Source organism: Melospiza georgiana, chromosome 8, assembly GCF_028018845.1.
Source record: "Melospiza georgiana isolate bMelGeo1 chromosome 8, bMelGeo1.pri, whole genome shotgun sequence".
In the NCBI taxonomy this organism is placed as follows: Eukaryota; Metazoa; Chordata; class Aves; order Passeriformes; family Passerellidae; genus Melospiza; species Melospiza georgiana.
Genome location: NC_080437.1, coordinates 19,704,851 through 19,724,712, shown reverse-complemented (window position 1 = coordinate 19,724,712; position 19,862 = coordinate 19,704,851). Strand labels below are relative to the sequence as shown.

General features: G+C 39.5%; 1 protein-coding gene across 1 annotated transcript in view; it reads right to left on the bottom strand.

Annotated features, from left to right (window-relative positions):
* Window positions 1-19,862, bottom strand: part of WDFY4 (WDFY family member 4) — a 108,373-nt gene that overhangs the window by 34,828 nt on the left and 53,683 nt on the right. Inside the window, exons 39-46 of the mRNA XM_058029118.1 lie at window positions 13,813-13,890; window positions 12,669-12,872; window positions 11,753-11,804; window positions 10,721-10,887; window positions 6,502-6,650; window positions 5,254-5,374; window positions 3,642-3,727; window positions 2,236-2,298 (exon numbers count right to left, since the gene is read on the bottom strand). Coding sequence (XP_057885101.1) covers window positions 2,236-2,298; window positions 3,642-3,727; window positions 5,254-5,374; window positions 6,502-6,650; window positions 10,721-10,887; window positions 11,753-11,804; window positions 12,669-12,872; window positions 13,813-13,890 — 920 coding nt within the window. The remainder of the gene's footprint in view (window positions 1-2,235; window positions 2,299-3,641; window positions 3,728-5,253; window positions 5,375-6,501; window positions 6,651-10,720; window positions 10,888-11,752; window positions 11,805-12,668; window positions 12,873-13,812; window positions 13,891-19,862) is intronic.

Below are 19,862 nucleotides of genomic sequence, written 5' to 3'. Positions count from 1 at the left end.
GGAGTAACTAAGCAGTACAAACACAACGCTTAGAGATAGCCAGTGATCCTGGATGCCATCAAGAGGCCAGATTCTGCAAGTTCTTTGGGATTTTGAGTGCTATACCTAGGTGCAGCAATCTCCAAGTTGTACAACACAATCAGCATGACTGCCTGTATTCAGCATTTTGCTGGCCTCTAAGTCTCTCTCCAAGGAGGATGCAGAAGGGGTAGGAGAAATATTTCTCTTTTTAAGGGTGTCAGGTTTATCATTTAAGCAGTGACTAAAGTGATTAAGAGAAGAGTCACTGACTTCCATGATCCAAGAGTCAGCTTCTGCATTGACAAAAAGTCTGGTACCCCCACAGCACTTCTAGCTTTCTGTTGGCATGTGCATATGGACATGTGCACCTCAGCACACACATTCACTTGCTGAAATCACATCTGTAGGGCAGAGAGTGCTGACATCCTGCAAACAGCAAAATATAGGGACAAGCAATGAGCAGATTGTAAAAGCACTCAGGCAGGACATGAGAAAGGCTGGCAGTGGCCATAATAACCTATGGTGACAGCAAACATTTAAGTATATTTGAATGAGGAATAAAGTGCCAGGAGCACTTCATTTTTTAAATTACTACAGTAGAGCCTGGGAACTGCTGCGTGTTTCCTATGGACTAGGTGGAAAAATTGATAAGCGATTTCCCAGAAATTCTATTACCTCAATGTCATATGATGCATCAAACAAGCAATTTCTTCTTTCCATGCTTCAACTGTGCAATTATTAATAGTATGTCTGGGCAAAGAATTTAATCTGGCCTGCCTCCTTGTTTCATGTATGGCAGGAAGAGCTGCAAAGATGTGGAAGTTAGCCATTGTCCCCTTAGATGGGGAAGAAGCCCCAAATGCTGCTTTTGAAATTTTCCAACTCTGAAACAGCTCAACAATTCAAACAAGGGAAGAGTAAACTCATCAAGTCCTCAGTCCATTAGTTCTGACTGGTAAAGGGAAGCGCAGCTACTGAGGTAATTTTCTCTAACTTTCCACTTTAACACATCTTTTCTGGCTTCAATACTTAAGCAGGGATTAAAATAAATTTTACATTTATTTTATTTCAGTTCATGCTCTGACATGGTCCAGCCAAAGCTATGCCAAAGACCCTTTATATTCTCAGAGTGAGTAAGTTTTGCAGGGGCTTCTCTCAGCTAGTGGAAAAAAAACTAAAGGCAGAGCCTTACTGGAATTCAGGACAGCTGCTTTGGATCTAGGCATGCCTCTCTCAAATTCTGAGATTAATCATGAGTCAAGTGTTTCTTCCAATAACCACGAGCACAATTAATGCCCAAATTTCTTGAAGCTCTAATGCATCTTCTCTCAAGACATTCTCACCTCCTGAGCTCCCAGCAAGCAGGGGGAAAGGAGATCCTAGAGCCAGTTGCTGTTTGCACAGAACAGATCCCAAGCTCCACAGCCAGCCACCTCTGGCTTAGGTTGGGCTCTAGCTGGAGCTGGCTCCACATTGCACTGGTACTGTTAGCCAGGTGATAAAAGTGAAAGCACTTTCAGCACTGAAAGTGCTCACTTACAAGACAGATAATGATCTGCTATGGGTAGACTGAAAATTAAAATGGAAATAGCTGACAAGCTGCAACAACTCAGGGGCAATGTGCACCTCAGGTCTCAACACAATTCCTGCCTCAGCAATCATTTCAGAGGACACCAACTGGGCACTCAGGGTTGTGCTCCCCAGATACCTAAATTGAGAAAAGTTACTCTAACTCATGGAATGCATAAAACATTCTCTCAAGTACCTCCCACTAGGAGAAAACTTTTTCCTGCAACAGTAAATCTGAGGGACAAGTTAGAATCTCTTCTGTGCAGCTAATACAACATGCCAAAGCATCCATATGTACATCACTGTCTGCCCTGAGCACACAATGAAGACGTTGTTATGTAAAAGCATTATGGATTAGCTCTGTCCTCACCTCACTATCTCTTCCCACAGAAACCATTTGTGTAGAGTTTATCAATAAAGTGATACAAATGAGATAATTATTAATCATCTATGCACAGTCAGCTTTTTGACACTCATCTTCATACTGTGCTGAGGTATGCTAGAATACTTTTTGAAGTCCTACTAACACATTTGAATTTTTAAAGGGATGGATACAAATAGGTATGTTTCTATATGCTTTTTAAAGGTGTAACTTATTCACATAATTACACTTATTACAATTATCCAATGTTTCCTATGTTTTACCTTATATTTAGGGATTCCTCTGTTATCCCCTTCGACTTCAAAGCAGGTTGGAAAGAACAGAATCTATAGGGGATATGAAAGGTCACATTATTGTTATGCAAATGGTTGTTAGGACACATTACATATCTATGTAACTGCTTTGTCCTCACAACTTTCTTCAGGAAGCCACAGTATTGTCCTGAGACTCTAACCTAGGACAGAGCTATAAGACAACAGGCGAAAGGATACTTTAATATTAAGGGGTTGCTAGGGGCTGGATAAAAGCAGTTTCTTTCCCCAACAGGACGTTGAATTTACATACACGGTTGTGGATTTTTTGGTTTAAGATGCTATTGAAGTCAGAAAATAAGAACCCACTCAGACATTTATTTAGCAGAAATGGCAAAAAGAGGCACCAACCCTCATCTCAGCCATTCATATTTACAATTGTTGTGGATTTATGATGACTGACAAACTATACCCTTGAAATATACACTTTTGGTGACCTTCAGCTGAGGATCAAAACCTTGTCTTGAACTGCCTTTGAAAGATTCCCCCAAGACATTCTTGACAGAACTCAAAGACAGCAAAGATAAGGGCTGGCTCTGGGGCAGATCCTGGTGCAGAATCTAAGCAGTCTGTTTGAAAAGGAAGAACAGACAAATCTATACTGACTTTTTTATTAAATACTGCAATAGGGGTTGTTGAGAGATTTCAGGAGCAGAAGGAATTCCTGTGATTCTTTAGAAATTAACAGTACCAATGCTCAGTTTGGACTGCAGAATTTAGTACAGGAAGCACTAGCGCTGAAGTGGATTTTCCTGTGTAGAGGCCAGTGAATGCAATCCTAATCTAATGGCCAGAACTGCAGTAGACAATAATATGCAAGAAAACATTAAAAGTGCAAATTAATCACTTCATAGTCTTACATTCAAGTTCCATTAAACAAGACAAACACATAAGGAGAATTTTTTTAAAAAAATGCCATTGTAAGAAGATAACTTTACAAAGATAAAGTTGGAGAGACAAAAATATGTTATTCTTAAAGAATCTAGTGATTCTATGAGGGTTGGTAGAAACCTTCTTTCATCCAGTACTGTGAGGTGGCTCTCATCTCAGGGGGAGGAAGGAAAACAGCTACAGTCAAAATTTCCTGGGATGAAGGGACACATAACACCACTGGGTGCTGTAAAAGTCCTGCACATTAGGTCCCTTGATAAATCAATGGCTATATAATGCTCCAAACAGTCCACAGGTCAGCAAAAGGAAAATTTCAGAGCTAAAGTGTACCCATTAAAACTCAAGGAAAAACTGGAAAACCAATCTCCTGCAGCAACATAACACAGACACCTGACACCAGGATAAATAAGAGTGGTATACCAAGCATCGCCAGGAGCATTCCCACGTTATTGTGAGCTAGTCATTACCTTTTAAAGATCTTATTTCGGTCACTGTCATGGAAGACAAGAAATCTGGAGTAGCCATTTTTGAAGAATATTTCCAAGGCGACCTCCTGGAAAGGTAAATAATTTAGTGTGAGGAGCTGCAGAACAAAGCTTAGTGCTGCAAAGGGTCCATCATGGCCTGTCCAGTTCTTCAGAGCTTTATAAAAAAAAGACCCTGACTTTTTTGACAAATGTGCAGAACTAAAGCAAAATATGTCTAATATTCTAAATTTTTTCAACTTGTAGGGATGGTCCCACAAGTTGATTAGCAGTTCAAACACTTCCTTGAAGCAAAACCAAACTCCAGATATTGGTTCCATCACTCACCTTTTCGTTTTGCTTCTGAAACATTTTTATCATGAAATTTCAGTGTGATTAATAACACAATAGTAGCATTAAGTTCCAACTAGGTGATAAAGATAACACAGAGGGGATTCTAAATAAGAGTTTCTTTTAGAAAGCAGCCATACTGCTTGCTAAATTAGGACAGAGCTCAACAGAACTGCCAAATAGTTTCTCCTGACTAGAAGCACCAAAGGAGAACAGGGATTTTATGACATTTTGCACAAAAACTTTGAGGAATTGAAGATGAAAGACAGCTTTGCTCCCTTTACCCCATCCCCAAAATGTCTCTATACTTTCTTTTGCTGGGCATTTGAATATAATCCTCTTATTTATTTAGTGAGAGGTCCTTTCCCCCTCCCAAGTCATTCAAGTAAAACTATAAATAACATGTAGTGTCTGGGAACCCAGACATAAGTTTCAATCCAAATGTGGCAGGTGCAATACAAACCTAGAGAAACACTCTGATGGCACGTGGCCCATACATGATTCACAAATAAAATATAAAGCAGAAAGGTAATACGAGAGCAGCTATGACAATAAACACCTTTCAGCATTTGCTCTGGAGCTCAGCTTTCCAAACCAGGTCTGCTCAAGTGTTGCCATTGCAGAACTGGGCCAGTGCTTTGCTCTGGGCTGGAATATGTGCATGGACAAGGGGAGACCAGCTGAGGCACAGTCACTGCCAAAACAGCAGATCTACCTGTCCTGCAGGGAAAGCACAGGGAATCAGCTTTCCTCTTTTTCTGCAATGTTTTTTCAAAGAAGTTTTTGGCATGGAGTCCCAGCACAGGCCTGATATGGATACCTGAGTTTTCAGTTCATTAACTGAACAAAACAACCCTGGAACAACAAAAATGACCATGGAACAGCAATAAAAAACCCTAAACTACAAAACCCCTCCAACCAATAAGCTCAGCCTTTGCCCCAGTCCCATTCAAAGACTACTCATCTCCACTTTGGGTCACACCAAAAATTTCTATTTTGTATGGTTAAAAAAACCATGCAACACTGATAGCCCAACAATTGATAAGTCAACCACTCCGGTCAGGGTGTTCCAACACTGTGGTGTGTACAGAAAAGATATTGTATTAGCAAAGGCTAATAGAGCAATGATGTGACAAAAAGCATTTTGATACTCAAGCGAAGACATATCAGCAGTCTTAGTGGAAACTGAGCAAGTGATTTTCAGTCACATGTCATTACTGCTGTTGCAGCTTTCCCTCAAATGACTGAGCATGTTAATTCCTACCTGCAGGAGAAAGCGCATCAGATGGATCTCTTTGATATCCTGATAGGAAAAACGGGAACACGTCTGGTCTCCCACAGCATGGTCTTTATGACATAAGTTGAAAATAAATGGATCACTGATTCTGGATGAGAAAAATAAATAAAAAATAATTTGAAACAAAAAAACCTGGAAAGCCCTCTTGAACATTTAAGTCCTCCTTTGAAGAAAAATAATACCAAGAGATATCAAGGTCAACTGGGACATACATAAATTGAAAACAAAGCTAAATAAATAAAGCTCAACACTAAAGGCAGATTTTCTAATAGTTACCCAAATAAAGAGCCTGTGGAGGCTAAGGGTAAGTTTGAAGTTGTTTTAGTATATGCAAGTAGGAAGACATCAATGTTTTGCACACATTGGAGACTGAGAATCAGCAAGGGAAGAAACTTGTTGGGAGGACCTGAAAGCCCAAGTCAAAGGTAAGCATCATATGGACACACAGCTATTGTAAACAGCAATTACTTGGAATTAATAATTAAGCAAATAATTAATTATTATTTTAGTAGTGTATATGTGTTAGAATTGCAATCAAAAGCCTAGCCCACAGAACATCCCTTAGAAAAACAACCTAAGCTTTTATTAGATCCAGTCTGATCGATCCTCGAGTCACCTGATCAGATTGACTGATATTAGACTTCGTAAGATTTGGATGCAGAGTAGACAGGCAGTAAAAATGCTGAGCTTTTCACTGTCCCACTGGGCTTTGCACATGAGCACACAGCATACACAAAGAGCTTGGTCTAACAGACTCATTTGCAATATTGATCACTCTCAATAAATCATGAGTCAAGAGATGATAGCAGTGTGCCAAATATTAATTATGATTCTGTCTTGGAGAAACAAACAAAAATCTTATGAGACAATGAAGCTAAAGGCTCCTGTCCTAACTGTTCCATATGAATAAAAGATGTGAGTCACTCAGAAAGAAATTTTCACACTGTAGCATAACTGAAAACCAGCAATGTAGGTGTGAGATTGTCCAACATCTGTTGAAGATGGGTGTTCTCATGGCACCTCCAAAACCTGTGAACAAGCATCTATGTTAGTTATGTTAAATAGTTTTTGTAACAAATGGGAATGGTGGAAGACTTCTTGTTGTGCTATTATTCTGCTTGAAATCCCCAAAAATCTGTGCGAACTCAAGGTATCCATGTGCCAGTACTGAAGTTGACCAAGCAGATCTCTGGAAGGGAGGAAAGAATGACTCACCTGGACAAGCAGTGACGAGTACAATAGACTTCCTCCTGAAGGGATAACACAAAGCACTCACAGATGTAAAAGTGCTCTTGGCCAAAGAGCAGCACCCCTTCCAGCGCTGTATGACCCTGCACAACTGCCACGGAGCACTTGAAGGTCACCTAGGATGGAGACAAGCATAATAAGGCCAGGAGCTGGTAACACAGGAAACAGTGATGCAGAAGAACACAAGTTTGTACCAAAACCCTGCCATATTGATTCTAGGGTTCACAGTGACAAAGTCACAAAAATCACCATATGACTGATAGAAGTCCAATCAGAATATAGGTATCTATCAATCTAATTGTCTTAAGGATTTAGATAAACATTCCAAAATTTTTTTTTTTATTTCCCTTGATATACTAAGACTCAATTTCTTGTTTTTACTCCCAAGTAAACTAATTTGGCCGTTACAATAGAGGAATTTCTAAAACACAATTTAAAAACATGGGAAGTTTTTCAACTAAGTATTTTGTTTATTATATATGCCAGTTGATAGAAAGTTCTTGGGAATTAGCCAGTTTTGATAAAGAAAATAAAGCCCTTTTTCTGGAACATTTTTTATGGCTGAGAGATGGTGCAGAAAGTAAACAAAACAATTTAGAGATCAGAAAATTGTGTGGCCTGCAGAAAATTTAAAAACTCTGATTTTAAATCAAGCAGTAGTTCATTGCAAAGAACATCTCTTACATTTAGAAGCATGGAGTTCATTATTTTTTTGCATGAGCATATTTTATGCTCATAAAATATTCTACATATACTCAGCTCCAAAAGTTACATCCACTGGTTAGTACAGTCAACTGGGATGATCAAGGTCAACTCAGTGTTGTGCCCTGTTTCAACCAGAGTTTTCAACCAGTACCTCCTCTTTTCCTAGAAAGGGGGCAGTAGCTAATCATCCATTAGGCCCAGCCTCAAAAAAATTGCTCCCAAAATTTCAAAACACTAATACTACCTTACCTACTAAGAAAACTGCTCACTGCTGAGCTCCTCCTCTAAATTAGCACAATCCTGATTTGCACAGGATCCAGAAATGAGTGTAGAATTTTGCAAGCTGAGTCCTTCTCAAGCTGCAAGGACCAGAGGGTGGTATTTACATAACAGGACAACTTTTCTAATTCAGAAATGTAATGCAGTGTTCCTAAGAGAACACACTGATAAGTATGAGAAGTATCACAAAATCCATTTTTCTCTTAACATTTCAATGATCTTATCTCTACTAAACTTCATAAGGACTAGGGAGGTGTATTACTTTATGGAGCATGAAAAATTGACCCAGAAATGGAATTAGTTTTACTAGATCATGTAAAGTCAATATGATAATATGTAGAGTAAGTATGGTTCTACTTCACTCTTTGCTTTTGTTCCTAAACTCACTATTTCTGGAGTCAAATCTACGACCTTCCTTGCTGCTCCAAACTACACATGATGTAGCTAAGGTCCGCTGAAGCAGACCCACACTGCTTCACAAGCTTTTAGTCTTTGATATTAGGATAACATAAACATTAAATTCATGAGTAAATTAATAAAATCTTCTTTCCACACTTAAATACTTTACTGAAAAGCCACTATTTTACCAACAAATGGGGCGCTTCATTTTGAAATCATTTAGTGGGCACAGGAGGTTGTTTCCCTCATTCTGGGTTGAAGGGGGAAAAAACAGCCCTGGGAGATTTCTGTGGGTAATTTTTCATGAAAACATCTTCAATCTCTCTCCCCTCTAAATGATTTCCAAGAGGAAGGTAGCATTTTTCCATCACCTCTCCCACAGGAATGCCTGTCTCTGCAGGGATGTGCCAACCACAGAACTCTGTGCTGGAGCGCCTGCCATTACGTGGTTAGAGACATGTAGGCCTGCACTGAGAATACTGGGGAATTCTGCTCACATTAGCAAACCACATGGTTTCCTGAAGTAATTAAATAGGAAAAAGATCGCTTCTTCCCAAAAGGAAGGTAACTGAATATTGAAACATCAGGCAGTTGCATAAAGCAGCTCCACAGACACAAAGTTAAAATCCAGGCTTCTGAGAAATCCACCTCACCAAACCCAGAGATGATCTGTGTGGGTATAGGAGGCACGTGGATCATGAAGGAGGTCTATCATCATTAATATGGTCTGGCACAAAAAACCACTCTGCTATTCTGCCTCAGGCAGAACCAGGGCATGTTAGTAGGACTTGCTGAGGGGGAAGAGCACTTAACTTCTCTTTCACAAACCTCAAAATCTAAGCCCAAGTATTGTGTACTATCCAACCAGAAACCGTCAACAGTAACAATCCCTTTCTTTAATTCTATATTATTTCTTCAAACTTATATTGCTAATTAAATCTGCATTATTTGAAATACAAGAGCCCTTCAGCTGAGTCAATTTTTTTCATTTGGGGAATGTGACTTCTATTATTGCTGATAAGTAACAAAGATCTGACTGAGTTGTACTGCAGAATCTCCACCAGGACAGTGCTGTACCTGCAAGTCTTGTACCTTCAGTCTTGCACTGAAACACCAAGCAGCTTGGCATTATTATAAATTAAACAAAAACTTTCATTTTCTGTCAAAACAGATCAAAACCCTGTTCACAAGCTACTAGAATCATTAATCAATGAAGCAAACATGACATAAAATAATTGAATAATTACCTTTTAAGGTATTGCCCAAAGCCCTGCATCTCTCGATTGCTCTGTTCATTCAGATGTACAAGGGAACACATTCACTCAAACTCACACACTGACACACACACACACGCTCTCAATGACTTTTCTGAGCAGTGCAGGAAATAAAATGGCAGCAGTTGCCTGCTTAAAGTGCAAAGAGCTCAGGAGGCAGCCACTGACAAGGCAGGACCTCTGTGCACTAAGTGAGCACAGGACAGCTAATGTCACCCCCCGCTGCCTTGGTTAATGCTTCTGTCAGCTCGGCGAGGCAGGGACTGCTGCTGGAAAAGAACATGCCTGGCATTTCTGATGGCTTCCTGCAGAGTTACATGGAGAAGAGACAGACAGCCTGAAGGCTCAAAATGAGATCAGTGCATGGAAATCAGGCCTCACATTTTCATGCCTGTCTCCTTCTGCTGGGGAGAGGTATGGGGAGGAAGGGGCAAAAGGAGGAGGGGCAGAGAAATGAATTCTGTTACAGAAACAGACTGCATCAAGAACTCTGAGAAAGTCATATTAGAGAGCACAAGTGTGACCCCTTAGCCAGTGGCAAAGCATCAAGAAAATCTGGTGATAGTATTGAGATATTTTAATAAAACAGCTATTTCTATAGCTGCGTACAACTGTCACAGCACTGTGAGGTCTGAGTTTACATACTGCAAGTATTTGGCTTCCACTATGGGATGCTAACTCCTGGGCCACTGAGGGAATGACGCCACTGAAAAAAACAGGTACACTGCAAAAAGATCAGGGAATGAGGCCAGGTTGCCAATTTAATTGATGTTGTCTCAAATTGACAACATCAAAGGTGCCATCTTCCTAAGAGTCACCCTTATTTACTCCACAACTCATTTCCCCTCCCAGTGCTCCTGAACTTTAAGTCCCTTCCTAGTATTGGGAAGAAACCTTGGTGAAGGGCATCCAGTCCAGTACAAGAGCAAAGAAGGAACAGAAATGTTGTGAATAGATAACACATGATGGAAGCATCAAAGAGGAAGCATGGAAAAGTTTATAGAGGGAAGAATCTGTCCAGTACTCATGGGGAGACAGAAAAAAAGACATGTAAAAGGAGGAAGGAAACATTTTCTGGTATTCTTCAGGAACACATGTAAACACCACTGAACTAGCAAGCTATACAAAACTGGCATACTATTCCAGAGGTTAGAAATAAATTTGATGTAGGCACTGCTCTGAGCATGAGTAAAGGTTGTAGAGCAGCACAGGAATTCTCACGAGTCTCAGAATTTTCCATGTCTTAGGCAAATTCAGACAGTGTCTCATATGAGAATATCTTGCTTGCCATGCCCAAATTTTTTCTCTTACTTCACGGAATTAATGTTAATTGCTCTTCTAGAAAAGTCTGGAGTTCATACAGAGTCTGGAAAACTGTATTTGCTCTAAGGAAACAGAGAATAATGATGTCTACTGTAGCCTGAATCCACCTGAACCCTGAACTGAAAGGAGCAGATAGGCCTCCATATCCAATTCACCCTCTAAAATGCCATGACCCCAGAGAAAATTCTCTAGTTCATCTTTCCTACCTTTTCATTCTCTGCAAACTCCTGCAATATAATTTGTCTCTCCACGCACAGGTCCAAGAAGTCTTCTGAATGGAAACTTTCATGCAGAGCTGGGAAGAATGTTAACTGGTTGCAATCCAATCCCTTCTGATCCATCTCCGTCTCTGCTCCATTTAACATCAGCTCTCCTATATGAGTATAAAAGAGATTGTGGTTTTAGTGGCAGCCAGATGACACCAAAAGCATTTGCAATTTAGTCTTTCACTCAATCTATTCTACTTTGGGAAATAGCATTATTTATCTCCAAAAAACAGGCAAGAGAATTAAAATCTGTGACTGCTGAAGAAGGATGCGCATTTCAGGGAACCAAAGACAGATACATGCAATCAGTCATAATTCAAAAAAAAATCCCTATATTCACAGAAGATTAGGAAATTAGGAAAAATTTTAAATGGTGTCTTTTAGGGACATGGACTGAGCAGGATCTTAAGAAAACCCAAAGAGAGACAACCCACTTATATCTTGCCCAAGCTGTGTCCCAGGTTTTGCAAGCTCATGCAATGCATGCTGATAGAAAAGGCAAAATCAGTCTTCTCATTAAGGCTTCATGCAGAAACTACATAGTGCTTCCATCTTGTGTGAAGTCTAAAACAATAAGCTCTACTCATTTATTTGCTAGGCCCTATCACAGTAAAAAGTATATATAAAAATACTGCATATTTCCAACAGCCCTTTTTCCAAGTTTGAGCAATTAGGAGCTTTCCAGGTCTCCAAAAGTGCCCAAAGCTTACACTTCAGAATAGCTTTTTTTCCTTTAGACCTTTCAGGTAGCAACAAGAGAGCAGAAAATTCTGAAGATAGTTGATATATCACCTATGAAATTTCCATCAGTTTTGTCACAGATGTTACAGTGACATTTTCACCCAGAGCACCAACAGTAAAGGGTTTTTTTCTGGATTAAATTGTGACCTAGAAATTCATACCCTGATTCCAATTATCTTTGACTGCTCATGTCTACTGTCTTGATGATGCAATGTAGCGCTAAAAGGTTACCTGGATTCACTTCAGTAGGGGAAGTTGTTTCCCTTCTGTTTCCTAGGAGAACCTGAAAAGAGACTAGGTGTGACTAGAGTGGAACATGCAGATAGGTACCTAACTCAGAACCTTATTGACAGAGAAAAACACAGATTTAGAACTATTTTGCAAATAAATGCCTTGGAAATGGAAATAAACTCATTGGAAAGGAACAAATAATCATCACTGGAAAGGAATCTAAAGAAACAAATGTAAACAAATTAAGAAAAGAACTATTATCTTTCCAAAGATGATCGTACATGAGCCCAGTTATAGGATAAAAATCATGCTACTCAGTACACAGAAAACTGCCAGAATCCAAGCAGCACAAAAAATGTCTTAGGTATGGGAACCTTATATTAAAGTGCTTCAGCCTTTCCTTGATGGGATTTGGCATTTTGACATTAAAGAAACAGAAATAGTAAGTACCCCACATTCACAGTTCAGTCTTATCTTAAACCACTCTTATTTCCCCTTTTGGCCATTCACCACTTTTAGCAGCACTAGTAAGAGGACAGTGCAGCCTTCTAACTGGACTCTGCTGCATATATTGGGAAGCACTGTATCATTGAGATACTACTAGCAGAAAAGTATGGACACCTTATACTGTCATCTGTCTAAGGAGATTTTGTACAAGAAAAGAGAAAAAAAATTCTGTTGCTGTTAGATACATTGCAGCCTTTCTTAACCCCCAAATCAGATCCCTTCAGTGGGTTCTCCATACATGGAGCAGCATATTCAGGAGTCAGGTGATGAGAACCAGAGGAAAGAGATGCACATATTTGTCAAAGGTTGGACTCTGCTTTTGAAGGTCTTGTCCAACCTTAATATTTCTCTAATTCTATAATCACCCAACTGTTACAGACATTGTGCACCTCCTGCAAAATCTTTCTACCTCACTCTTCCTTTGCATTGCTGGCACTTGTGTGTTCATGAGCTGAATCCTCCTCCTCATTCGCGAGGGCCCCTCGTAACAATCAAGAATCCATCGTGGCTCTAGGGATGGTGAAGCATCTCTCCACGGGCCCCCTCTGTAGAAAAGTTGTTCCTCGAGTGTCATCCAGTCCTTGGCTGCTTTGCTGTAAGCACACTGCTGCATCTGTGGGGCAGGAACACTTTGTGGTGGCTTTTGGACACTTCCCTCCTCTCAGCCACCAGTGGCACTGCCCCAGTGACTCAGAGGGACCTACCCAGCCCAGCAGATGGGACCCTCTGCAGAGGGAGTGCTGCAGGCCTAACAAACATAAACACAAGTCCAGCTGACCACTGGAAGTGTGCTGCATGCAGGAGGTGTTACTAGTGATAAAATAGTGATAGTCTGACTTGACAATACAGTGACAAATAAAAGCATGTCACAAACTTGAAAATGGCTGCTTTCATAAAATTTGCAAGTCAAAAGCAGGAGAACCACATCACAGAGGTTTTTATTCACTCCATTTGTTTTCTGGAAAACATGTGTCACAAATGGCAACAACAAGGTTCACTGAAAATAGTCTGAATGATTCAGTTGTAAGTGTACTATGCTCCCTCTGAGCAAGGCATAGACTTAATTCTTTCTACTTTGGTGTTGTGTGCAAGCAGTTAGGGAGCACTACCATATCAATTTAAAAGAAGAGAAGAGGTGTGAATTCAAAAGGGCAAAAAGTTTGTTGGTCCCTGATGGCCAAACCTGAAACAGAAACATACCTGTGATATTTTACTGTCTATGAGCTTGAGATATACTTAAAAAGTTTTACCGGCTACTAAAGAAAAAAAAAAGTCAAAGTTCTCACTTTCATTTCTGACATTGGAAGAGTTGAATAATTCATTTAAACAAAGAGGGGAAAAAGGTCCTGAAAATAAAGTGGGGAGACTGATTGCTGGGTGATGCTGTATCACACTTTTGCAATAATGTCAGGAAAGGAGTGTGGACTCATCAACTCTCAGCAATTCTTTAGGCACCATATTCCTCTCACTTCTAAAATTCTCAGTTTCTCAGGGCAGTCGAAGAGAACCCTTTCAACAACAGAAAGCTGTTGCCCAATATTCCTGTCCTTTACCTGCACGTGGTCCTTGTACAGAGAAGCATAGAGCTCCTGCCCAACTCTTCGGTACCGTTCCATACATGACACAAATCCCTACAAGAAACATCAGAACACATTATGCCAAGGTGCTGCAGGCGTAAATCCTGCCAGGGGCAGAAGCAGGCATTAGTTGCCCTGTCTTTTACTAGAACAGTTTGGGAATATGGCATGTGTTTGCAAGTTTGATGGCTCTGCAGGCAGTGTAGAGATGAGTCAACCACCTGAGAGCAAGTTGGACACTTACACCAGGAATATAAACATGGACATCATCTTAACAAGGGTCATTAGTGGAACTACTCAGAACTTTCTCAGAAGGAGAAAGAAAACACCAAATACAATGTAAGGTTCCTCTTTTTGCAGCTGAATTAGTACTGCAAATAGCATAAATTATAATCATCTGTTATACAGACCCCAACTGAGGTAAGGATCTATAGTGAGATTGTAGGAGAGGTGAGTGCCCCCAGTGCCATATGAAGGCTGTCACCTCCAGCTGAACTTCCCTGACAAATGTGAGATTGCTGTGGGTCACAGCATGAGGCTGAACTTGCTGTAAAGTCCCAGCCTTGTACTACCTGAAGCCATGGGTCAGGCAGGTAACTTTTAAATGCAGGGACTCTGTGCCACGCTGGCAGTGGTGCCTCACAGCAAACTCCTGGCTGCTGCTTGCACTGGGCTCTAATTAAGTTAACATACAGGGTCTGGGTGTTGTGCTGATTACTGCTGGCTGCCAGCCAGGTCTGTAACCCTGCTGTGAAGTCACATTTATTGGTGTTTCCCTGCAGGAAGCTCCTGTTTTACACTGATGAAAGTCATTATATTTTTGTTTGTTTAAAGCATCATTGAACCTGTAATCACAGTTGTGGCCTCACAAAACTATTCCACAATTCATATAAAACTCCCATAAAGGCTGACCTAGAAAGCAACAGCATTTCTGTGCTCTTAAACCGGTCCTGGTATAGAAGAAGAGCTGAGATCATGGCTCTAGATGGACTTGGGGCAAAACCATTCAGAGCAGAAAAATCAGTTCATGCACTTTAGGTATTCAGAGGCTGTTCAAGCCAAGTCACTGCTCTACTGAAAGCTATTTCAGAGTTGCTCATAGTCTGTATTTCACTCATGGTGATCAGTGAGACCCCTCAGTCAAAGTCCACATTGCAGATTCTCTCTGACCCAGCTCCTAGCCCTTGGAACATATGAAGGGTCCTAAGAAGGAAAACTTCTGCTACCCGCATCTGGTCAGCTGAAGACTAACCACTTTGGCTTCCAAATGAGCTATAGCTAGCCAGCTTCAACCAGATGAACATGTCCCTGCTGTTCTCACAGGAAAACCATCTGGTTGTAAAGTGAAATGAACAGTTAACAAAATTGGAGATTACTATGATTGAAGGAAAAAAAAAAAGTCAGACAAGCCAGACCAACACACAAAAACAAAACCCGAAAGACATAACCAATAAACATAGAGAATATAGACCAGACTATTATTAACTAAGTGTTCAGTCAAAACATTTATACTGTAATGCTTAATGAATAACTAGTGCAAACAAGTTTCCAACAAATAAACAGATTCCTACAATTTAAAAATGTAGGTGCTTATCTTTTAAAAGAGCAACTCTTTATGGAGTAGATTAAATACAGCAGTGTCACAGTAAAATCTGTCTTAAATAAGAACATGCCAGCTTTGATAATTGCTAATGTAGTGTAGCATAAGGTTTGAGTTTCATATGCAGAAAAGCAGGTGTAAATGTAAGAGATGTAATACACATTTTTGGGAAGGGCATACTAAAGGGCCTTATTGATCAATCCTTTCCTAAAAATCTAGGAAACCATAGTAGAAAATACTAGGAAATAATGCTTTAAGTCTTTTTAATACAGATTTCTCTACTTTGCAGCCTTAGGCAATCACGTTGTAAGCAGAATCAGATCATTTTGCTGCCACATATTCCCCAGTCAATATTTAGAGCTTGCAAAGGAGATAGAATTTACAAGTGACTTTCCTATTAAAAAACCAAAACAAATCACAGATTTAAAAACTCTTTCTTGTCTTGCTGCATGGAGTCCTCAAATAGGAGAGAAAATTATTAACAATGAGGAAACCCAGGGTGTGAATTTTATATAATTTCTTTCAAGTAAAGCAATTGAGACACTGGCTGTAATGAGAAACAGTGGAAAAGAAAAAAAGATTGAGGTGTGACTTATAAGCTAACAAAATTCTACTGAGCTTTGGAACGCCTTATGTCTTTTTTTTTTGAATACATATAGATCACTTAACACTCCTGCACCTCATAAATATTCAGGCACGCCATAATACAATTGAATTTCATAATACAGACAGCACACATACCACAGTTCTTTCCTAAAGAAACATTATGTCACTGGGGCTCTGCACTTGGAGGCTTTCTTTGTGTGTGTTGTGTTACAGAGTACACATGCACACAAAAGTATGTGCCAAAACTCTCAATAAATGGAAATAAACACCAAGACAAACTAATTTTGGACTTGTAAGAGACACAAGGAAAGCCCAAATGCTCAAATCTCTTTCTGTGTCAAGTGAATTATCCTGTGGATGATAGCGACAATACCCACATACTTGTTTTGAAGCATGCCTCTTAAGTTATCTGTTGGTAAGGGCTAAAACTGGTGATTGTTCTTCTGAGCAAAATATTGCGAGTATATAAACTACATAGTAAGAGCATTAATGTAGCATCACAGCTATAACCCTTGTAGTTTTGACCAGTACATCTTAGAGATATTTATGAGAGAAGACAAAGTCTTTAGTTTACAGATGGGGAAGCAAAGAAGTGAGTTTCTGGAACGTCACAGAATCATAGAATGGTTTGGGTTGGACAGGACCTTAAAGATCACCCAGTTCCAACCCCTTGCCATGGGCATTTCATTTCAGAAGAGGAAAAATTGTTCCATTACTCCCCAGGTAACAATCATCAAGCTAAGGCAGATGATGTTTTCCTTAGCAGACTAAAGAGCAGTTTATCCTAGTCCTTTCACATGCACTCTCCACACCGAGGGCTGTTTGCAGGCTCTTTTGAATCACACAATTGTTATTGCTGTGTGGATTTTACTGTTGCTCTGCCAAAATTCATTTAGCTTTTCAACAGCCTGAGTTCCAGCAGTGAAGTGTTGCATGGAGGCTTCGTGCCTCAGCCCGCTAGGAGGCTAATGCAATGTGCCAACTGCTCCTAAGGATCATGGATGGATTCCTGGCATTGCCAGTTGGTTGGGGAATAGCAGACCTAATGAGAAAATCCTGCATATTTCAGTGCATCATAAATGTACTCACACACAGGGGTGGGCTTCAAAGGGTAAACCTAAAGTGTGGTGTGTTCATGTGATGAGACTTCCACACTGCATTTATCAGCTAAGGACAGGCAGTACAGAAGCCAGTCTACTTCTATAGCAACCATAAGTCTGTATTTGTGTGTGCATACACACAGCCCTTCACCAGATGACACTCCTGAACAGATTATTTCCTGGGAGAACGGATAACTTGCCTCCTAATAACAAAAAAGCACAATGAGAGTAAAGGCACGTTTGTTCTTTAATCCTGTCTCTGAGAATGGCTTCTGTGACTTTGGGGTAGTTCATTCAACCCCCTGAGGACTCAGTTCCCATCCTGTTACAGAAGCATAAGGCTTTACCTCCAAAGTGAAAGGTGAAGTTCAGACTTTGGCATTGTGGGGAACAGCAGGGGAGTCTCTTGCCTTCACTTGTTCTTACTCACTGTTTTCTTATTTCTATTTAAAATGCAGAAGTCCTACAGGTGGATGTAACTTAGGGCTTTATTACACACTGTTATCTAAATGCATTTGTCCAACAGCCTCCTGTGCTGGCATTTTCTGATTACATTTGAATCATGGCTTTAAGGAAAACTTGCCCTTCTATTCCTTTAGCTGATGAAAAAATTCTGTAAACATCAGTATATGCTATGGGGCCAGAGTAGAGAAAAAAAAAATCTCTCTCCTGACCCATAAAAATAAGTTTTTCTAAAATGACTTAGATTTAAAGGTGACAAGACTACTTCTGGGTTTTTAGTGGATGTAGTTCAAGCTGCTCTGCAGAAAAAGTATAAATAGAACACAGATAGACACAAGCAAACTTTAAGTTGGCTAGCAAAGATGAGAGCAACAAGAAATGAATGGTCACAGACTTCAGCAGAGGTAACAACCTATACCCTGACCTAGAAGAAACATTTAAGTCAATCTTGCAGAGATTTCTAAGACCTCCCTCATTTTTTCTGTTCTTTTATTTTTCATTTTAAATTGACACTTCAGTCTTTTGAATTCAGTCCATTTCTTTCTGAATTTTTTATAAATAAAATGTTGACTAAAAAACCAGAAGAAAACAGACCTATTTGAATCAAGAAATATATAAAAAAATATTTGTCTGTGTATTCAGCAAAGAAAAGAATAATCTGTTTCAGTGGTTAGCACATGTTTCTAGGGTTTTCTGCAACCAAATAAAACTCCTCTTCCAACCATTCAACTCATTTGGCATCAGCTCTGTTACATGAAAGTAAAACTCTGCAACCAGCAGCTCTTGAAAGATGAGACTTTGGTGCCAACAGCTTTAAACATGAAATTCCACTGTCTGAAATCCAATATCCAAACTTAAGCTTGACCAGACAGAATCTCTAGCTTGAAAGGCAAATGGATATTTTAAAACAATATGCAGGAGAAATAACAGGCAACATTTTTGTCCAATGTGTACTTCAATGAAGGGACTTCACTCCCACAGAAGACTACTGAGTTTAAAAACAGAGGAAAACTCCCCATGAAGAGCTACCCACAAAAAATTTGTAAGCCATATCTCTTGTGTTTCAGGTTTTGAGATGAAGCTGATATCAATCAAGAAAGAAACAATTCTGCTAGGATAGGTTTCCTACTGTGCACTGGGCTATCACACCCAATCTCCTGTAGCAGCCTCTGATGAATTTTTAGGGGACAGAGGGGCCTGTGAATCTGAGCCAGCCTGAAGACTTGTATTCATCATGCAACACTGATTTTCCAATTCTCAGCTAAACACTTTTCAGAAATTTCAGAAAATTCAGTGATTTGTATCACATAATATGAAACAGCTCTATATTTTATGTTTTCATGCAATTCTTATCTAACATTGACCTGTTGAATGATTTCTTTATGATCTTGTGAACAATCTGAAAATGATAAATGAGCAGTGTGTCAGATATGTGTGTAGGAGGACATGAAAATTTCTGTGTTCAAAGTTAAAGAAACTTTTTTCAGCTTTCTACAGCATGCTGTAATTTAGCTTTGAGCCAGTTATTAAACAAGACAATAATATTATAATGGAAATTGTTTAATATACATCATTAATAGTAAAGTGCCTGCTTTCATTGAAGTAAAAAAAATGTGTGCTATGAGCAGTTTTGAAATGAATATTTGATTCCAAAGTTCCCTTGTGCATTTAATGACATGCTAATTTACATTTTAATTACTTCCTAAGAAATCAAAGCATTTGTTGACAGAAGAACATAATGTCAACTTCACGGTGCACTGTTGGTGGATAGTTAATGAACTTAATTAGATAATTAGTGATGTTAATTATCCTTCTATTATGAAGATAAACATGTTACACAAATGATGCTCTTTTCAAAGAAATATCATTAAATGTTTGCTTGTTTTAACTCAGTTAACTTGAAAAGCTGATAAAAGACCAACTGAGTGACTGGTAAGAAAAGTATTTAAGTAACATTTCTGGCTTTGCAATTACAAGTTAGGAAGTCTCTTAACCTCTTCATTCTGAAGAATGAGATTTAAAAGGTGATTAAAAAGACCTTTTCTATTTCAAGTTATATCAGTCTTTGTCATAGAGGAATGCAATTAATCAACAAAAACAGTAGAGGACAGGCGCAATCAGGCCTCCTGTAAAACTGAGAAGGCTCTGCATTTCTTGTAAAGAGTAACAGCTATGTCTACAGTTCTGAGGCAGTGTGTCTCACAGGAGCTACAAGTGTGGTGCTTGCAACCTTGCCAGGCACCCATCCTGAAGAACCT